The following is a 23,008-nucleotide window of genomic DNA, read 5'->3' on the forward strand; positions in this document are numbered from 1 at the left end:
TTCTGTAGGCAGGCTATCTGCGCCCTTGGACTTACGCGCAAATGTTTGCCTTAATAACTGAAATAAATCCCCCGGTGAAAACGGAAGCAAGAGCTGGCGGCTTAGTTGCTCCATATGTATGACCTCATAGCTTGATACGTCCTACCGTGTTGACATACGAGTAGAGGAGCAGCGAAGCAGCAAAGCTGGTGTGTAATTTTTTAAAATTGTCCCGTACGTTCAATTTTTTATCACTGACTGCATGGTCACTTTTTCTTCCGGTACATCCTAGCATGACATTTTTAAACATAGTCGCTCTCTACGCTGTTCTTCAGTATTTAGCAGAGTTTCGTGCTCTGTTTAACTGTTATTCCTTATACCTCGGAGGCACTTTGTACCCATCACCGTGACTTGGGTATGCTGAATAATTCTTTTCATCTCGATTAATGCGCAGGAAGTTTTGTAGCAATTGTTCAGCATCCTTCTAGAATTATGTTATTGCAATAAAATAATAATATTGGTGCTGCTTCGTTAAGTCAAGCGCCAGCACGCCAGTCGGGAACTACAGGGTAGAAAAGGCTATGAGAAGAAGTTAGCCGATCGCACGCTGACCACACGTCCCTCCAGGACGACAACGCGACAGCAGCGGCCTCTATGCGAAGCGGCCATAAGCGCCGCGAACAATTGACGATGTCCCAGTTGAATAGCAGCTTCAAGATTAGGCACTTGTCTAGCAGCTACAACTCTAGTTACTTCGCTTGTACTATCTTTGTAGCACAGACTTGAAATTGTCTACACTGAAGAAGATTGCTTATTATGTAGATCGCCCTTTGCTTGCGACAGATCTGTGTAACTGCAAATGTTAAGTATTATAATTATCTTACTGTAATAAAACTCACTGATACGATTTGTTTGAATTTTGGTCTAGCGAACCTAGGAAGGAGCCACCACACTTGGACTCTTCGACTCCAATATACAACTGGACAGGCGTTCGGTACACGTTTCAGAGAGCACCCCCGGTTTACCGATGATAATGCTTCTTCTATTTTTGGTACCCATTTAAGAGAAATGCACCAAAATGCCAATAACATCGAAACGTCACTCCCTATTCTACTTTGGATATTTAAAGGAAAGGTCAAGGACATCCTTAAAGGGATAGAGATTAAATATGGCCAAACGATCTGCTAAATAATCAAACACATATACTAAGAGGTTCTCAGACAAATTTCATCCTATACTTCACACTATTCGTAGTGGTGATTAGGCAGTCTGAAGTAATACACTTATAAAGATTATGTATTTTAATATACGGGCGTGACACGGTTCGACTTGGACCTCGTATTTCAAGTGGGCATCACTAGCTTCTTGTAACAACTCGTCATCAAGAAGCTTTTAGTGTTTTCATGTACATGTTTGCGGTTTTTAAATATCTTTGAGTAATAGGAGGAAAATGATGTATATAATATCTTGCAGGATGCAGCAGGTATGTTGATCATGAAGTGTGTGGCATTTATCATTTTATTTGATTACATAGAATTAATATTGAATCTCCCATATACTATAGAGTGACTTTAATGTGAATCATAAAACATCCACGTACAAAACTGTATACATCTTATGTATCCAAGTTCTCTGCTCTTATTACTGCTCCGTTAAATGTATTATTGTATAGCTAAGTAAACTGAAGGGCCGTTGTGAGAATGTTTCTGGAAACGGTGTTCTGTATTTGAGAGACGTTAAAGGTGCGTTGGCCCTTACAATACTCCGCAATTAATATTTTATTTCACCTTACGTTTAAAGCCAAGTCGCTCTATATATTTATATAGCGCGAAGACATAAAAAATTTGATTGAATGCGCCTTCTAACATTATGTTGTTGACAGTTTATGGAGCATAATTACAGACACTGCAGGAACTTGTTTCCATGTATCAGTAGCAGTGTCCCTTCTTCATTGCAGGCTTTTATGAATATCTTTGTTTGGAGCGATAGTACTAATTTGTTTTTCGATCTTTGAGCTACTGCTTTCCATTTTTGAAACTGTAATCTTTACGTTAGCACGAACGATAATTACACCTCAACGAGAATTCAGTTGCTGATCTTATTTGCTCTTCAATTTCCGCTACTATGACAACTTCTTTTATTATTGTTGCCTCGCAGTAGTCAGTGTGCTCGTTTCTGCTACTGCTTTTAAACTGATTTTATAAGAGTTTTTTGCATGATTATTTGTCGTCAGTTTTATGTCTGTTCGGCATAGGCTGGTTGCCGGATAGCATGTCGGCCTGCTCCATGCACAACCGGTAAGTTATTAGCTTATTCACTCTACTGGAAAGCGGGAACCTCTTGTAAATTTGTCATTTCTTGTAAAAGGTGCATGTAATCACTGTTCGTTCCTAGCAGTTAACGCTTGACAATGACATGGTAGCTGAAACTGGCCTGTAATGGATAATAAACAACTGTTACAGTCGTTTGCGGAAATATTGTCATGTCAGGAATTTACTTTCATGTTGTTGAAATAGTGACACTGTTCTTGAACTGTCTATGGAGCGAAAAATTAGATTTCATTAATTTCTCAAAGCTATCATCTTTAATTGCATTCAGATTCGTTTGAAATACTCAGTAGCTTGAAGTGCACCAATGGAAAGAAATGTTGCATTAATTTCAGGTATTGGAAACACAGTAATAAATTTTTATGTATTGGTGACACAATCCAGCCAGCGTCTCGTTTTCGTAAACTGAATTAGTTGCAAATGAAGTTGTTTGCTATAGAGGTGGACTTGAAGACGACAAGAATTACATTTCGCTAAAAATTAGACTTAGCAGTAGATTAACTTAGCAAGAAAGACAGTACAAAGTGGAAGCAGCCCTATTATAGGAATCATCGGACGACCTTCCTAACATGATCTCTAGACCCCATTCGAAAACTTAAATTGCAGCAATCATGTCTGAAATTCGATCTATCTGAAAAACAATCCATTTGATGTGAACAATTTGACATAATACTAGAGTCACTATTTGTCATACAGATGTTTAATATTTACTGTTTTCTTGCGTATGTGACAATAATTAAGATGGGAAAATCGGAAAATCCTTTACTTGAAGTTAATGGCTAAAACGAAATAGAAAACAACAACAACAACATGTAGTACTTGATGACGTCACAGGAGTGGAATGCCTAGATCAGTCTCTCCCGACTGTGTTGTGTTAGATGAACCAATATTCAACTTGAATAACATATACTTCAGTCAGTTGTTACTGGCTAGTAATGTGTCGATCTTCATGGTTCTATGAATGCTCTTTTCCAATGCTCGTAACAATAAAAGGACGTAAATGAAACACCGGCTTATTTTCTCACCTTATCATATCTGAGTCTTGGCGACGGAAATATGAAGATCACAAATGTGAGACCGCAATATGTCATATATCGATGCGTATAAAGACATAAAACATTTCTGTATACCAAAGATATTTGAAATCACGCTTACTGTCCACCGTGAATGACGATACCCCCTCATATTTGTAGACGGAAAATAACAGAGAATTGGAGTGAAAGACGTCGACTGACGTTCGTAAATCGATAGCTGTAAGAAGTTTCCAAGGAAATTGTGTACAGGAGGAGGTTTATTCCCAGAGGACGCATTCAACAACACCTCGGAGGTATGGTCGGAAAGCAGAACGGGTCAGGGAAAACCCGAATCGCGTGAGATGTTTCCCCCGGGAAAGTGTCGTTGGGAAGGACGAGTCCCTCGGCAGATTTACGGCGCCGGAGGATGGGTGGCTTACGGCCGGGAGCCCGGGACTGCACGTTCACTCTGATTCTTTCGCCTCGCAGCGCACGGCGCACGTGTATCGTTTGCTCCAGGTGTTACGTGCCGATTTGTCTTCTGCTGACAGCGCTAAAATTAATTTCCTTGCATAAAAATTCTAGATGAATGCTCTAATAGCACAAGAAATATTATTAAATCACTGGACTCTGATTTTCGGGGAGTTTGGTTGATACCCTATTTCTGCTATACTACTTTCACCTCTCCATAGTCTCGCCACTTCACTTAAGACGAAAGCTAGTGTGGTTTCTACGAAAAGGGCACGGGTCTTTCCTTGCTCTATCCTTGTGCAATACAACCTGGTGTGCACTGTATCTAAGCTCTTCGTTGTCAGAAGGGTGTTACACACGAATTTTTCATCACTTCTTCGTCGATTGGGAGAAGTTTTCCATTTATTCAAAATGGTTCAAATGGCTCTGAGCACGATGGGACTTAACTTCTGAGGTCATCAGTCCCCTAGAACTTAAAACTACTTAAACCTAACTAACCTAAGGACATCACACACAACCATGCCCGAGGCAGGATTCGAACCTGCGACCGTGGCGGTCACGCGGTTCCAGACTGTAGCGCCTAGAACCGCTCGGCTGGCTTTCCATTTATTCTTTTTCTTTCAGCTATGACTAGTTCAGAATATTAACTCAAGAAAATATCCGACTGATCAGTAATGTATTGACGAACTAAGACGGTAAATGATATATTTTATGTATATTTATCATAAATAACCTACCGACCCGGCAGTGCATACACTATTCACAAAATTTCACCGCTTGTTACGGTAGTGCGAACAAGGGGTGAGAAAAGAAAATTCGGCTTTCAAGTTCTCTACTATAAGATACATTACAGAGGGATAATTATCTACGAGATGAGATAATGTTGTTGGATGTCTGTGGTTGTGACCTCGAAGGAATGCGCCGACAGTTACTGGTACAGCAATTTAGGAGAAACGGGAGTGCAGTGTGCAACGATCTTGACCTGGCAGTAAAAGTATGTGCTTTTAGGTCTAAAATACAAACATCTTCAGGCACAGTTCCATTTACATCAATGTTCTTGATCCAAGATCTTTCCAGTGGGTAGATACTACGCCAGAAATTCAATTTTACAAGCCCCACAGTATATAACTGGGCACACAGAGAAATATTCACCGTTTGTCTGTGTGTTGGGATACATTAAGAGTTGTGGGCAGAGTGAAATTCATTTTTTTTTTTTGCGAAAGGGCTTAAAGACCAGTCTTACCCAATGAGCAGTTCATTTGCTGTGTAATATGCAGAGCGAAGAGGTAGAGCTGTAAACATGAGACGGGCGTGGGAAAAGTCTTTCTCAGATTCACATCTAACGAAACAATGATCAGGGCCATCTACTAACTCTAACTGACTGATCTGTCCGCAGACCCAACAGAGAATCAGGATTGATCTACGAATTCAACAGCTACTTGGTAATTAGATAGCACACGGTAGACTGCCAGCAAGGAACTCCAGAGCTATGACTGATTCATCACGGTAAGAATAATACGTTAATTGAAGTATATTAGTAATATATATTTGATTAGTACTGGCAGGCTCTTTATATGAAATGGTTTGATTAACGTAGTTCATCCAGATGTCAGCAGCTCGGGATTTCGTCAATGAACTGCTAGAAGCAACGGGTCTTATCATCGTTACACTTCTACAACGGCTCACAGTTGCCACATGTTCCTAAGAGAGCGGAATCCTGGTCTTCAGTCAAGCAGTTAAATCGAAATTAATCAGAAATACCGTGATGCAGCAACTGAAGCAACATAAATTTACGTATGGCTGCGCTGTCTCTTTCCTCATATTTTTAAATCTTAGTGGGAAGAGGCCATTGCTTGTACGAGATGTACAGTTCGATAGTATGTTCAGCTGTGAAACACTGTAGCTACAGTTGCTATTAGCATAAGTTGTGTGGAGCATAGTGATGGAGTCAATAATCGATGACACTCTTATGAATGCGTGCACGTTAGTAATATCTGCATGTTACCAATAGACGGGAGTGCGTCGTATAAACGACCTCCAAGATGGTGGACTCCGCGCAACGTCCTTAAAGAAAAGGACGGCGAAAAGACTACACTAACGACGATCTCTCGCGGTCCCCACCGGCAGCAGCGAAAACAAAACAAAAATGGCATTTTTAAACGCCAACTGACAAGGCACTTTGGCCTTAAATTATTGCAGATCAATGTAGAAGGAATCTCCAGAGTCAAATGCGAATACCTAAACAAATTGGCCACTATAGAATAATTAAATAATAACAGCAACATGACGTTGAAACAATAGCCATCGAAGTTAACGGTGTAACTATCATGACTACATACAAGCTTGGGTAAATTCTGTACTTCACACCTTCCCTCACCTTTGAATATGTATAAGAGATTTTAACTACGGTCACACTAACTGGTCCTACAGCAACAGTGATGAAAACGGTGAAAACCTAGCCCAGTGGATAGAAAAAGAAGATCTATACGTGAACTACGATGCCAAGGACCTGAAAACTTTCCGATCCGCAAGATGGAACACGATCACCAATGCAGACTTGCGTATGGTTAGCAAGGACACTAGTAACGTCCCTCTACCCCAAATAAATAAAGTATTAAAGAACTTCCGAAATTGTCAGCACAGGCCTAGTCTAGTCACCGTGGACGTAGAATTTCTTCTAGTAAACTCCAACATGAATTAACGGTGGAATTTTAGCAAAGTAAACTGACCGCAGTATACAAAAAAAAAAAAAAAAAAAAATCGAAGACAATATTCGATGGATCAAACCTAAAGTAGAAAACTATAAACGATTTATCGGGATGTTAATCGTAATCGGTGCTGCCAAGATAAACATACCCGGAGGCTATCGTAAGGAATATATACCTTGCTGGGACTGGGTCTGAAAAGCTATACCAAGAGCACAGCGAGAGCGGTCATAACGAAAAGTGAAAACAAATTAGTAATCATTAAACCAAAAACGGAAACAAAGATGGAAGACGTTACTTCAGAGCTGAACTTTCTCCACTTCAGCAGAAAGACATGGTAACTACTAAGGAAATTGGGCTCTGCTTCTTCCAAAACCATTGTGAAACAAACTTACAGGCCTCACTGATGTTCCTCTGGACCGACAGCTACAGCTGAAGTAAAGAAAGAGTTAGACGAAATGGCCAAAAATCTGCAACCATACCCCGATTACTCGAACACCTTCACAGAGTTAGAAACAACAGAAGCCACTAGGAGCCTCAAAAACAGGAAAGCCGCTGACACGGACAGGATCTTCCCAGAATTCATCAAATACCCAGGGAACAACGGTACAACTAGGCTAAGAGATTTCTAGAACTACATCCTCAACACCCGGAAGACGCAACAACAGTTTAAAGTAGCTCACACTATAGCAATACTGAAACCAGGTAACCTACGCAAAGATCCAGCAAGCTATCGCCTAATAGCACTACTGAGTGCAAGCTAGAAATTTCTGGAACGATTCATATACAATCGTATCAATAAAGCTATAGAAGAGGTGATACCCCCGTTCCATGCAGGCTTCCGCAATAATCGTAGCTGCTGCGAGCAAATACTGGAGTTAACATTATACATAGAAGCTGGCTTTCAAAGAGGACTAAGAACATCAGAGGCAGTCGTACACTTAACGGCTGCCTATTACACTGTCTGACTGGATGGACTCTATCTATTAAAGAATGGGAAAAAATAACACAAATAGATGACGCAAAATGCCTACCTATTCAAGACGTCATTAGAAAATTACTAAATCACCGATTGAAATCACGAAACCCGATTTGGAATGACAGTTACATAAGAGGAGAGGATAGCTGCAACCTTACAGACGCTCGGAAAAAGGAATGGGAGAACTCAGTCAGTAATTATTACCTTATAACTGACTCCTCAAAAGCGCTAAAAGTGGTCGGGTTTCCTAGGAAAGGCTGGGTTAACCTCAGCCGTATCCGAAGTGGCCATACTAGATGCAAGGCCACGCTCTATAAATGGGGATTCGTAGGTAACTGAAGCTGTGAATGTGGAACACCTGAGCAAATTGTGAACCACATCAATAGAAGCCCCACCTCGAGCTATGAAGTGGATCCAAGTCCAGGACATCAATGTGTGACCAAGAGCTTCTAGTCTCGTATGACACATATATTTCTTGATATCGTATCGCAATGACCACTTGCATGTATAATAAATATTTCACTCACTATTTCATTTTTTTAAATATATTTGTATACATATTCCTTTGCATTGTAATGACAACGTTGTATATATGCTGCTGGCATACTATACGATAAATAAATAAAATCAGCCAATAGATGTAAGTTACAGCGGCGTAGCTAATTGTACGGACAATCTCGGAAGTGCTGTGCATGTTTACCTACACCCGCGTGTATTGAAATTGTGTCTCTTGTCACCATGTGGCTGTTTCTTTTTACAGCCTGTGTTTTGTGACTTTCAAAGTAAGTATGTAATGGTAATTAATATTAATGACGCGTAACAATGTTCTGCTCTATGATACTCAGTGACGACCACAGTATATTAATGTTTGTCCTGACGGTTGTTGGGGTGTTAGCGACATCACGGAAGTCTATGGCATCTCTCGCTACACGATAACACAAGGAGGTCTACAGGTACTCACGGGTGCTAGTCATCTGCACTCATTAGTTATCCTCCCAACATAATCTCTTTCGTTCTTTCAAAATTTTTGCCTACCACATATTTCTTCACATGTGGTCACAGTTTAAAGTTTGAGGGCACCACATTTCAGAACACCATGGTATTTGTACATTTCAAACTTAAAATGTAACAATTTTGCTATTTGTGAAAATCATGTATGAGTCGATTTTTCCGAGAAAAGACAATCTAGGACTCTGCTCACGTATTTTACCATTATCTTAGCGCAGTAGACTTACGTATATTCGTCAGTTATAGTTTTACCAGTTGGAAGATGATGGCTGACAAGAGCCAAACTTGCATTACTGAAGGCGATGCTTTTAACGGTTGCAACTAATGAAATAAATTTTGACTTTTTTGTTTAGAGGTACCACCACAAACCTCATGATGTAACTTGTTTCGAGTATGGCGTGAAATGATGAACGAGTCTTATTGGCAGTAACACAATGACACTCAAATTCAGTTACATTACTTAAGGGTCGGTTTCAGAGTTCCTTGAGAAATTCATTCTCATGTCAACTTCTCATGGGAATTAGACATATATGGCATGTAATTTCCATAAAATGTTCTTGTACTTATTTCATGATGTAATCTGTAACGTAGTAAATCTTTTCCTAGAGGCAAGCTTTAGTCTCAAATCATCAGCTCCCATATTTTCTATCCATGTACACATCTGTAGTTACAGTGTTAGTACGTCCTTCATGTGAATTATTTTCAGACATTTTGGCTAGTTTTTAATGTAGCATCTCATCTCTAATTTTTGTAAATTAAATTGGTATACTAGTTCACAGATTTGAACTAAAGATACAAGATACGACTTTAGCTGAACACACCACCACATTCTTCGGTAATGGGGTTTGGAACAAACTGATGTCATGAAAAAGTGGCTCCAGAGTACTGTTTCTCGCGACGTACATCATCCCCAATATATAGTCTTTCCCGTGTTAGCGTTTTTATTATGAAGACGGATGCACCTTATATTGTTTGATGAATTCCCTAATGATTGAGTAAATCACACATTTCAGGCGTTCTCAGCTTATGAGGTAGTTTTTAGATCTTGTAGACCTACCACAGACCACTGGCCACAGTCTGGTTCTCGCCATCTTCCTTACTCTTGCCGACGTAATTTAAAAAACACAAATATTCCTGCCAGCAGCCTTCGAAGCGTCTACCGTAACAACTTTCACACGTGTTCTAACGTGCGTTGCCGACTTCACTCATTGGAAAGTGTTATTCTATTGTTACGGTTAGTTATATGCGCTCTGTTGCCTTCTGTTGACGTGGAAGTCGGCTTCGACGTCACTACTGACCTGATAACTCCGTCCGTATTTCCTGTGACTACTCGGGTTTTCCCCTGAAAGATACAAGCTTTACTAATTAGGTTCGTTAATTGTTTCAATACAGTTTTTTTTTCCACGTCGTTACTAATGCTCTAAATTATTAGCGATTCTAAATCTGAGTATTTTCTTCACTTAAAACTTCCGGACGCATACGCCGTGATCGATGTATAAAACTCTCTCCTGACGTTTGGTCTCCGACTGCGGAATGACACCCTCCGTGGTAAAAGGAGAACTGCAAAGGGAACTCGAGGATAGGCAGTACAGAGGGTGCCACTGTCCATCACGTGACGTCGGCTATGAGACTGTCTCTGGTAACGCCAACATTCTCGATTGAAAGTAATCGATCGTCACGTTTCCGGTGCTGCGCTGACATCAAAATTTTATCCAGTTTAACACCTTCCTCTTTTCTGTTAAAATTATTATGGTGTTTATCATTCTCGATAGCCTCAATACATGCGCGCATAACAATGCGAGGTTTTAGATATGACGCTCGTGTCACTGTTCTTTATTTCGTGATTACCTTCCTGGTAAACATGTTCTGCTACGGCCGATTTATCCGTGTGACGCAAGCGGCAGTTCCTCTTATTTTCAACCAGACGGGTGTTCACTCTTTTCTTTGTGGTACCGATATAAACCTGTCCACTACTACAAGTAATTTTATATACCCCTGGTGCAGCCAAAGGATGTCGAGCATCTTATGCCACTGATGGATCTAAAAACAGTTTCCACCTCATACCTACTTGCTTGACACTTTCCCAATGGGATCTGTGACCGTACTAATGAACGAAAGAAGAACCTTGCAGTTGGGCGGCTGTTGTTCGTCGTTGCTCCTGATTCTCTGCGTACAGCAGGGCTTCACAACATACGTGCTCGCGGAGCAAGCTGTGAGCAGCAAGGCGCGAGCACGGAGCAGCGCGAGCACGCTACCCCCACTACCGGACGAGAGCGGAGAGTGGGGAGAGTCATGTGAGGCACACAACAGCTGCCGCCAGTCAATGTAAATCCGCGGCCTCCTGCAGGGATGTGACTCACGAATTATACTGCGACAAATGAAACAAATAAAGGAGAATGTACACGTGCCAGATAATTTTATTAGCTTAGTGTATGCCTCTACATTCGTATTAATTTGTGAACTGTTACACAATAAAAGGGGTCACTGAAGTGTGGGATTCTCGGTTATCTTGTACTTTTTGCCCTTCACAATTGCGTTTATGTTCGGAGTATTTGTTCTTGTGCATTGAAGGCGCAGCGTGCAGTTTAAATTTCGAGCAGAAAATGCGTTTCTCTTACATCTTGTTACATTTCATTGCAGAGAACAGTTGTTCACAAACATACGTGGAACCGAACATTCATATTATTGTAGCCGCCAGTTTGTGCAACCGAGGAAATCTATGCTGAGGGAAGTGTCTGTAGAATTCCAAAATGTTTTTCTCGTTCTGAAATTTGTCTCCGTATTCTCTGTCACACTGCAGGTCAATAATTTCTAGTTGCAGCTCAGGACGAATCTCTTCAATATTCGCTGAATATGGAGAGGAGAACAGATCAAAATAACTGTCTAGTGCTGTCACATCTTGAAAGCGTTGATCAAATTCTTCCTTAAGGGCAACTAAACTATGTGAATAAAGTTCACAGTTTTTGTGAACATCTTGCATGGATGGTAATTTAGGAAAATGAGCTAGATATCCTGTTTCCAGCTGACTCACCCAAAGTGTCAATTTCATTTTAAAAGCTCGTATTCGATCTATGAAATGAGTAATTAGCAGATCTTTACCTTGTAGTGAAATGTTCAAAGCATTCAGATGGCTAGTTAAATCTGCTAAGAACGTGAGATCACATTTCCATGAAGGCTCTTTCAATTCAGGAACACACAAGTTATTTATTTCCATGAACATATTTATCTCATCTAATTGGCAAAAAAATCGATTTAATAATTCGCCACGACTAAGCCAGCGGACCTCGCTGTAATAGGGCAGGCTACCATACTAGTTTTCTACATCCTCAAGAAAGCTTTTAAATTGTCTGTGTTGTAGCCCATGCTTCCTTATATAATTGGTTGTACGAACAACAACACTCATCAAATTTTTTAGAGTGATACTCTTTGCACGTAAGTTTTCCTGGAGGATCACACAGTGAACGCCGCTTATTTCATTCGGCACGGTCAGTTTTAGCATTTTCTCCTTCAACAGCGCAACGAAACCTGATTTTTTCCCTGTCATCGCAGGTGCACCGTCTGTAGACACTGAAACTAAAGAATTCCACGACAATCCTATATTTTCAACACTTTCTTCAACACTACTTCAAATATCACCTCCAGTTGCTGTGTTCTTCATGACTACTACATCGAGGAGCTCCTCCCTCACCTGAAGATCTCTATTAACACCTCTAATAAATATGGCAAGCTGACTGTTCCAGTGATATCAACACTTTCGTCCAGAGCTAGAGAATACGCCATAAAATCTTTACAGATATTTGCAAGCTGGCTCTGGACGTCGTCTGCCATGTCCTGTATGCGACGCATAATGGTCACGTTAGATAATGGCACAATCAGAAACTGTTCAACTTGAGATGGACACAAATGTTCCGCTGCAGCTACCAAACATTCTTTTATTAAATCGCCATCAATGAAGGGGCGCAGGGATTTTGCTAAAAGCAAAGCAATTTTGTAACTCACTCTGAGAGCTGCCTCAGTTGATTTTTCTTCGTCGTCCAGATCTTCTTCGGATAGTTTCCTTTTAAGTTTAATAACTTCCTGGGCACGATCTGGTCCATCACATTTTCCACTTCCGTAGTCTTTCGCGTTTTACGACATGTAATGTCACTGCAAATTAAATTTCCTAAAAGAATTCAGCGTTTTGTGACATACTAAACCTTTTGCAACTCCACCTTTCTCTGTTAACAGATACAATTCCTCCAAATGGGGGTTGAACTGCGAAAGCATGGTTGGGGTTACACAACGGCGACTTGACATGATTCTTAACCAGCGAAGTGACTGTTAGAGCTTATCGTAGTACTTTAAACGTTAAACAATCGGTACGAATTCAATAGGCATGCTGCGGCCCTATTCAAACGTGCGCGCGCATTTCCCCTCCCTCCCCACCTTCCCTACTCCGCGACCTTGCACCTGCTCGCGAGCACGTGCCTGAGCAGACGCGAGTACTCGCGCTCAAAACCGGCCAGTTGTTAAGCCCTTGCCTAGAGCGAAGTGCTCGATCTGTCTCCTTACTAGAATAGACATTCTTCACGAAAGTCGACCTTAGATGTTCAGTCTCATCTTTTAAATACACAGGTTCACTAATTTTGTACGCCCTGTCTACCAAGGTTTTTATTACACCTCTCTTTCTGTCTAAGGCGGTGGTTTGAATCTTTATGCAAATAACGATAAGTATGTGTGGCCTTTCCTTACAGCTTATGGCCCAACGTTCCGTCTCGTCGTTTAATCACAGACACATCAGAAAAATCAATTGTCCAGTACTCTTCGTCTCCATAGTAAATTGGATTTTCGGATTAATGCTGTTTAGACGTATCAGGAAGGCACCCAACTACTCTTCTCCTAGTTTCCATACTGCGAAAGTGTCTTCGACTTAGCGATACCGTCTGGCTGGTCTCTTACTTGCAGTCTGTAGCACCCGTGGTTCAAACGTCTCGATAAACAAGTTAGACCTAGCAGGACTAAGAGGACTGCCCATTGCCACTCCGTTTATCTGTCCATGAAAGACACTGTTGTACTGAAAATAGGTTGTGGTGAGGCAGTGTCGGAATAATGTCACAATATCTGTAGGAAACATCTGGAGAGAGTTTTATACATCGACCACGGCCTACATTGTATGATGAGTATTTTCTGTTCTCTTATTTGTGGAACCCTGCTCTTTGGGTCTATTGTCTGTACTAAAAAAGTCGTTATTTGATGGATTATCGCTGGACTAACGGCAGACGTAAGTCATTTTTTTTTACTGTCTAATGGTTCCTTTAACTGTGATTTTGAAAGCATTAGCAAAGACTAAATAAAGTAAGACCAACTTTCTGAAAGCAAACGACGCTCTTCTTCTTGCAGTCAGTACTGTGTTCTATGTAGCAGCGAAACGTATTTCAATAACGAAGTGCGCTATTATGTCCCAAGAAAGACAGTTGATGAAACACATCGCTTTTTATTTTTTAAAATGGCATAAGCAAACCTTGTTACAATTAATGTGCATTTGTTGTTTCCTTTTTTGAGTCCACACAATGGAACATCCCCCCATGAACCATGGACCTTGCCGCTGGTGGGGAGGCTTGCGTGCCTCAGCGATACAGATGGCCGTACCGTAGGTGCAACCACAACGGAGGGATATCTGTTGAGAGGCCAGACAAACATGTGGTTCCTGAAGAGGGGCAGCAGCCTTTTCAGTAGTTGCAGGGGCAACAGTCGGGATGATTGACTGATCTGGCCTTGTAACATTAACCAAAACGGCCTTGCTGTGCTGGTACTGCGAACGGCTGAAAGCAAGGGGAAACTACAGACGTAATTTTTCCCGAGGACATGCAGCTCTACTGTATGATTGATAATGGAATGTAGTCAAATTAAGTCGGGTGATGCTGAGGGAATTAGATTAGGAAATGAGACACTTAAAGTAGTAAAGGTGTTTTGCTATTTAGGGAGTAAAATAACCGATGATGGTCGAAGTAGAGAGGATATAAAATGTAGACTGGCAATGGCAAGGAATGCGTTTCTCAAGAAGAGGAATTTGTTAACATCGAGTATAGATTTAAGTGTCAGGAAGTCATTTCTGAAAGTATTTGTATGGAGTGTAGCCATGTATGGAAGTGAAACATGGACGATAACTAGTTTGGACAAGAAGAGAATAGAAGCTTTCGAAATGTGGTGCTACAGAAGAATGCTGAAGATAAGGTGGGTAGATCACGTAACTAATGAGGAGGTATTGAATAGGATTGGGGAGAAGAGAAGTTTGTGGCACAACTTAACTAGAAGAAGGGATCGGTTGGTAGGAGGCATCAAGGGATCACAAATTTAGCATTGGAGGGCAGTGTGGAGGGTAAAAATCGTAGAGGGAGACCAAGAGATGAATACACTAAGCAGATTCAGAAGGATGTAGGTTGCAGTAGATACTGGGAGATGAAGAAGCTTGCACAGGATAGAGTAGCATGGAGAGCTGCATCAAACCAGTCTCAGGACTGAAGACCACAACAACAACAACAATGGAACATACCGAATACAGAAGTTCTACAAGCTTCAGATATTTTAGGATAATTGGATTACATTTTCCCATTAAGACGGAAAGAAATGTATTGATTACTGTTCTCACCGCTTCCTATATGAATTCTGTCGTTACCTGTAGAGTCACGAACATTCATTAGGCGAGGCACTGCGACCGCCAACAGTGACATTGACTACAGTCGTCTGCCTTGCTTAGCGGTGTTATTGCTACGAAAATGTAACACCTGCGACATTGAATCTCGGTGCTCTTCTTCACCTATCCTTGCAACAGGTAGGATAACGTGTGGTAACTGTTACCAGCAGACTTTTCTTATTTCTTCGAGTGTATTTCGACGTTTACTCAGTAAATTATGTCACGTGCATACCGCTACTAGCACGAATCCACATAAACTCCAAATAGGACAAGTGTTACACGAATTCCTTCAAAACGAACATGGGGCAGAAGAAGCATGTCTAACGTGCCTACGCTCATGGCATTGCAGTCGGTATCATCGCCATCCCGACTCTTCCCTCATTTACTGAGCGTGTCGGTGTTTGGAAACTGGCCATTTGACGTCTACGTAATACAGCATTCAACGCCACGTAGAAATGTCAACACTGCAGTCACTTGAGTTACAATAATACAGTAACCGCCACAATTCTACTCAAATTCGGTTGCACGTCTGAAAACGAAGCAAGTATTCTAATGACTCTGAGCACTATGGGACTCAACTGCTGTGGTCATAAGTCCCCTAGAACTTAGAACTACTTAAACCTAACTAACCTAAGGACAGCACACAACACCCAGCCATCACGAGGCAGAGAAAATCCCTGACCCCGCCGGGAATCGAACCCGGGAACCCGGGCAAGTATTCTAAATTTATTCACCGGAGTCTTCAGTATGAGCAGTCTTCCTACTCAGATGGGGTGACAGAACTGAAAGGATTAAGCTAATACTGTAAATTCATGGGAGTCATCTGTGCCAGAGATATTACAGACACACGACGATTCATGATCTCTCCGTTCGATCGGTCCAAATAAAGGCATTCAACCACGATCTCTCTTCAGTCATGCCTAGCTTTCCTACAGTTTCTGCACCTGCTTAAAGCTATAAATTAGCATAACGACATCTCCAATCCAGTCAGGATGACGACAGCACTTAAGTTAGCTTTACTATCTGTCAAAGAATGATGGCTCATTCATTTTCACATTAGTGATCAGCCTGCCACATCTAACAGCTGCAGTACTTTAGTTTCTTCTCTGTTGATCTTTTTCCTTATTTCTATCCAGCGCGTTAATTGTGTGTGTGTGAATTGCCGGAGGGAGGGTGTTACAGATGGCCATCCGACTGGTACTTGCTTATTAGTGACAGTAAATCAATAAATTCTATCTCACAGAGAACATTATGGTCCATTGTGTGTCAAAAAATAACGCGTTTAGTGAACTGAAACAGTAAAAAGTTGCATTTAAAAAACAGATTATAAACATTAACGCCTCTAACATGCAGCGAAGCTTCATCCGGATTTCATTCGCTCTTTACCGGTACTGTTGCAACAATGTGCATGTTATGAGCATGTCATGGGAAGTTGCTGCTCTCATCCGTTAACGATCGTGCGTCTTTAACTCATTTCTCATAGCTGCTTACTTGAATAATATGTTGAATTTTTTAGGTTCTAGTCACAATAATGATAAGAGTTACATACCCGTCGCTTGGAGCGAATATTTTCCACCTGGCGTTGTGTACATTCACCAATGCTCTGACTGCCCCAAAGTTCCATGCCAATACGAGCATAAGTAAAGGTCATCGATCCAACAGGCAGAAAGTACGTCAGGATCATCAGTACCACTGTATATCTGAAACAGCAATAATAGATGTTTTTAATATTTTGCTAGTGTGCCATGGGACGTTAACTCTAATTGCTAATTATATAGAGTAGCAATGCTCACTAATAGCACTCGTACCTTTGACATGCCATAATATTATTGAGTCTGTAGTAGTCATACGTAAGATCGCCAAAAAATGTGGATAACATGTTTTATTCATAACACATGCAACAGTCGATGAATGAGAACTTTACACATCATCTGTGTAAATTGGAGGCCTTGTTTACAGACATTTACATATATTATTTCTTTAAATTTATTAACCTGTAATCTATAGTGTCCTTAACACTCCAGGCAAGTGGTCCCATCTTTTTTTTTTTTACTGTCTGCTGTATTATATGTACACTCCTATCTTGCTGGGATATTATTATAGCAAGTTTCAATAGTAATTCAATGAAGATTTTGATATATGGTAAACTAATTCTTTGTACTATTGTACTGATTGTGTAATCTCGTAATCCTACAAAATGAAGGCGATATAGTATAGAACATTATCGACCAGACTACTACTCGTATATATGAGGCCTATATCGTACAATGCACAGTATTTCTGACGTTTGAACTTATTGTCTTCGTCAACTAATAGAAAAAAGTAAATCACGATCATTGAAGTTAGAGTGTCTCCTGGATTCATAAATCAATGTACTGATGTCACAGTCATATCAGACTCTTAGAAACTGTGATACACATGTAGAGCTAAAATACAGTTTTAGGACCTACTGTACAACTTTTCATTCCCCAAAAATTAAATAGTAGAATTATTATTGATTTATGATTATCATCCATCAATAATAAGCCAATTTTACAAGACTCGTTGTAGTCGTAATTACACAAACTTACGTGTCCTATAAAACAAGTAAATTACCGAGGACAAATATATTCAATAACAGTGAAGGTGATTTGCGTGTTATGTGTAAATAAAGAAGAAGGTGCTGAAAACATACATTTCTAATCGTTAGCACTTGGGGAAAAGTTTCATACTTTCGGAATTATTACACCTGAGTGAACCAGCCGCATTGTTTTGGAACCTGTCTTACGGTATTGTTACGGAACCTGTCTTACCAAAAAGGATATAAAAGCTTCCAGTACATGTTGTTTTATCAGTAGCTATTAGGAAAAGGAAACTGATGACCACTGTGCATTGTTGGAAGTACTTAGGAGATGTAAAGGGATTGTCAGTTGACTCAAAGATAAGCTATCTTTGATATCTCCTTTAGAATACAAGTTCATGTCTATATTATATATGAAGTTAAACGGGTGCAGGTCCTGTATGCTTAAAATTGCGTACCGTTGATACATCCTAATATGGTATGGAAGTACTCGATGGCGAGAACCTAAAAAAGGGCAGTGATGTTTCCGACCAACAGGCATAAGTAGGGGCCGACCGAGAACGAGAGAGATGAATGTTCCACATCTTCTCCTAAACCACGGCATCGATTCCAACCAAACTTGATACATATAACGCTTATTGTCTGAAAATAAGTTCTTAACTCCCATTGGGGTGTGGGTGACACAGGTGGTGGATAGAGAGGATGGGGAGGAGGAGGAAACAGACAGAGAAGGGGGAAATGAGGTAATGAACAGATACAGTAAGGGAGAAGGATAAGGCTAGAGAGAAAGAGCAGGAGAAGGACACAAATGGGGAGGAGAGAGGGGACAGGAGGAGATGGATAGGGAGAGGGTGAGAACGGACGGAGAGAGAGAGAAAAGGATGATGAGATGACAGACAGAGGGGGAGGAGGAGGCGGACAATCAGAGGTAGTGGGTGAGATGTATGCAACATACATATGATGCACCTGTGCGGGCGAAGCCACAGGTGAACGGCTAGTACATTTATAGAGAATGGTCAAAATTATGTGACAATCCTGTAAGGATATTACAGTGGAAGCTGTGCTGAGAGATACTCGTAACCGATAGGAAAAAAATTCGATATGTTGTTCCGTTTCCAAGTTATTTAGCATTGAATTTACCAAGTCAGGTAGACCCCTGCGCAAATTCAAGCATTGTTATTTGTTGTCACAGTGCAGACGATAGCGCATGAGAGTGCTCAGCCTTTGCCTCAGGTTCAATCGTTACTTCGATGGTACCGATTGTGGTCCTTTGATACAGAGCCGAGTATTCAACTATATACTCGGGGATGACAATTTCGAATAACTTAAATTGTAACGATCAGATAGATTATGTTGTGCGTAAAGCAAACGAAGTGCAACACGTCTAGTAATGAGACTGCTTACACCACACTTGTGCGCCCTATCCTGGAATATTGTTGGGCGGTGTGGGTTCTGCGTCAGATGGATCCGACGGAAGGTATCCAAACAGTTCAAGCACGGGAAGCACGTTTTGCACTGTCGCGTAACAAGGGACAGAGTTCCACGGACATGATATGTGATTTGGGGTGGCAACCATTAAAACAAAGGCATTTTTCTTTTAGGCAGGATCTTCTCCAATAGCGATAACACACTTCTGGCGACAACCTACAACGGGAGAAAATATCATTATGATAAAATAAGAGAAATCAGTACTCGGACAGAAAGATTTAAGTCCTTGTTTTTCCCGCTCGCCATTCGAGATTGGAAACGTAGAAAAATAACGTGAAGCTAAGTCGATGGGCCCTTCGCCAACACTTAGTTAAGAATTTCAGAGTAATCATGTAGAAGTAGATGTGGTACCATCCAGTGTCCAAATTTTTGTATTTATTTCTGGGATGGTTTTAGGAAACGAATCGAAAGACACGTTTCGCAACACCATCTCTGGCGGGCCGCTTGATTTTAGGCGCGCAACGGCGTGATTGGCAATCTTCAATTTTAACTAACTCGGAAACGTTGCAACTTATCGAATTTTTCTCTTAAAAATTATTTCTCACCAAATATAGCCTACAACACCCTTACAAGCTTTTCAGACTGCTTTTGAACAGCCTGTATAATATAAACTCCTATGTATGTATCTAAGTACTTTCCACATCTCATCCTAAACCACTTGACCGTTTTCAACCAAACCTGGTAGGTACCACTTACTATCTGAAACGCGGCAGTGTGGGAGAAAGAACCATCTGCCTCTCAAAGGAGTGTGGCGTGGGGTTTAAATAGCACCATATGTAACTGCACCCTAATACTAAGACTACATGATCCAATATTTGACAATGAGGGACCTGCAAAGAACTTTACACATCCCTTCAAACCTTTAGGAAACTTTTCCCCGTTGACCCACCACACAAAACAATGAAAGGAAAACGATGTATTGCTAAATGCATATTCATTGTTCATGTGGCGAAAGTGGCGCATACGGCATTATATTTTATTTTATTACTTCATTGGTAGTAAATCTATTAACAAGTTTTTCATACGGTATCACATTTACCACTAGACGTACCAGCAAAATTATATCACTGTACGACTCATAGTTTAGGCGATGTAATGAAATAAACACTAAGATTCGTGTAAAAGTAGATTATCTCATATCATAACGCAATTTACCCAGACTATACATATCCAGTTTTTGATTATAAAATCACCTGTAATTTGAGAATTTTTCTAACTTTCACTCGCTTAGACGCTTAACATCAAACATTTAACACATTAACTCATACGCCAAGTTAATGAATGTTTGAAGCTGCTTTTTACAGGGAGTTGGACTCTTTACAGAATCAGGGTTTACTGATTACTTACTATCAGGAAACAAGCACTGCGTAGTTAATACCAACTAGGGGTGGGAATGAAAAGTGTGTGACATTGAATCGTAACTCGCGAACACCTGGAGTACTTTCAACCAAATGTATTTGGTACATGACTTATTATTTGAATAAAAATACTATGAAAGTAAGATTCCTCACCCCCACCAAGGGTGGGGGTGTGAATAAGAAGGGTGGACGTAAACATTTTCGAAACTGCCCTGCTTTAGTTTCCTTGAAATGCTTTAGAAATTACTAACAACAATTTATTTCTTCTTTGTGCTGTTCAGTGTGAAAACCGGGTAGCGTGAATGAGCACTGAAACGAGGCAATAATTCTATCCACGTGCTTCGAGACCTACCACAAATAAATTTAATATCTTCTAGGGAGTTGTATGGTGTAAAGTAGGTGTGAATCAGACATATATATATGTGTGCAATGTATATCACATACACTTATGTTCAACATTTTCTCTGAAGCCCCTGTATCGATTTCGACCGATACTTGGCGCACATTTACGTACTTCTGAGTAACACAGGCACTGCAGTATCGTATTTATCCGCCGACACTGGGCAAGGAACTTTCAATTAAAATATTTCCCTGTACATGATTATACATAATAGATGCACCAGTGCAGTTTGTGGACTCATGGTTAACGAAACATTGAAGTTTGGGTCTGGCAGTGATTCGTGCACGGATAGCCTAATGGCAAAGCGACCGTCGGCGATAATCAGGAAATCCGTGTTTGAGTCCCCGTAAGGCACAAATTTCCGTTGTGTTCATTTCACTATACATCTGATGGCTGTCCATATTCGCAGCTGAGAGTACCTTTCATGTACTTCATTAAAAGTGTCCGTAGCAGATTTCAAGCCAATCGGATATTGTACTGGATGGTCTCTTTTTTGAGACTGTTTTCGGGAAGTATTTCTTTAAGAATCACATTATTTTTTCAAAAAGACTAGACATAATGTCTCATAGTCTCTAAAGAAATTTCCATGCTTCTTTTTGCATATTGCCTCTTGGAGTACATCAGCAATAGGCTATAGCGGGAGAGACGAGGTAGAGGGAATGCTCTCTGGATTAAACATGCGTATAATATATGTCGAGCAATAAATTTACGAGGAGCAGAATATGATGAAAGCTGGAACGCTACATTTAGCTGGTTATTCAAACTGTAGTTAAGGGGAAAAACTGCCAGAACGACAGTAAAGAAATGATAACAGTACCAATCAAATCGATCAAGCGTGTGCGGAACACGACGTATCTTATTCAATCCATGCACAATGTCTCTGTCTGACACACATCGAGTTGAGCGAACTGTGACATTTAAAATGATGGGAAGAGGGAAGTGGAAGGACACAAAGGCCAGCGAGAAATTAGGTACTGCAGCAGTGATAGGAGTAAGGGAATTTAAAATGAATGAGAACTCGTAGGAAAGAGACCGGTAGCAATTAGAAACAGATGACAAGAAAAAGAAGAAGAATATCAGCAATGTGCAGAATAATATAATCAGAAAAAAATCGAAACTGTCCTCAGTGTTTTAAGCCTGGAAGCAATCTCACAGTGTCACTGAGGTGATACGGCTTCATACGTTGATCCGAAGAGTGTTATTAGGGAAAAAATCATTCTACAGAGACTGTGAAATACAGATCACAAAAACAGAGGAATATAACCCTTGACTCCAAAATTGTCTGTTTTATCTGCATTGGGAGCTTTCACTGTAGGTGCAACTGGTATGATGAGAGCTAGTAGCTATGTCCAAGTGGCTGCCAACGAGATACATGAAAAGCAATAGTATGAGTAGTGCTTTATGAAGAGAAAAATGGATTTGCTTTTGTAGCTAACAAAGACTACAGGACGGTAGAAAAGGTAAATGATTCTCCTTGAATAAGAGCCCTTGCTAATGACGACATAATTTAATATGTAAATAATTAAGCAGATCACCATTTCGTTAAGTTTTCAACGTAAATATTTTTGACATTTGTTGAGGATAGGAAAAATTAAGAACATGGAGTTGTCTGAAAACACATGAGAGTAGCATACATAAAATAAAAACGTTAATGTAGTGTATCACTTCCATGCCTTTGGCAATTCACGACGTTCTCCAAAACCAGTAAGGTATTTCATCAGCTGTACAATAAAGTAAAACTAAAATACGTTAAAGTCAAGGAAATGTCAGTGTGATCGTCTGTATCTGCGTTTCCTCAATTCTAGATTAACCCACAAGTCGAATAGGATGTACCTCGTAACGACAGTGTTACAGTGAACGCTACGGAACTAGAGTTAACGTTCAGTGTAACGGGTAAAGTTTCGCTTCTACCTGCTATCCTTCATTCACCGCTAGATATTTAACAACATATGTATGAAAGTGCCTTACTTTAACATTAAACAGAATATCATTTAAAATAACTCTGTTAACTGACGGAGTAATGTATATTTCATTTTAAGCCGGAAAA

At 40.5% G+C, this 23,008-nt stretch overlaps 1 protein-coding gene across 1 annotated transcript in view; it reads right to left on the reverse strand.

The window, feature by feature from the left end:
• Window positions 1-23,008, reverse strand: part of LOC126184270 (tachykinin-like peptides receptor 99D) — a 742,646-nt gene that overhangs the window by 360,653 nt on the left and 358,985 nt on the right. Inside the window, exon 3 of the mRNA XM_049926644.1 lies at window positions 16,705-16,855. Within this exon, the coding sequence (XP_049782601.1) occupies window positions 16,705-16,855 (151 nt within the window). The remainder of the gene's footprint in view (window positions 1-16,704; window positions 16,856-23,008) is intronic.

The sequence above is a fragment of the Schistocerca cancellata genome, chromosome 4 (assembly GCF_023864275.1).
Source record: "Schistocerca cancellata isolate TAMUIC-IGC-003103 chromosome 4, iqSchCanc2.1, whole genome shotgun sequence".
Classification (NCBI taxonomy): domain Eukaryota; kingdom Metazoa; phylum Arthropoda; class Insecta; order Orthoptera; family Acrididae; genus Schistocerca; species Schistocerca cancellata.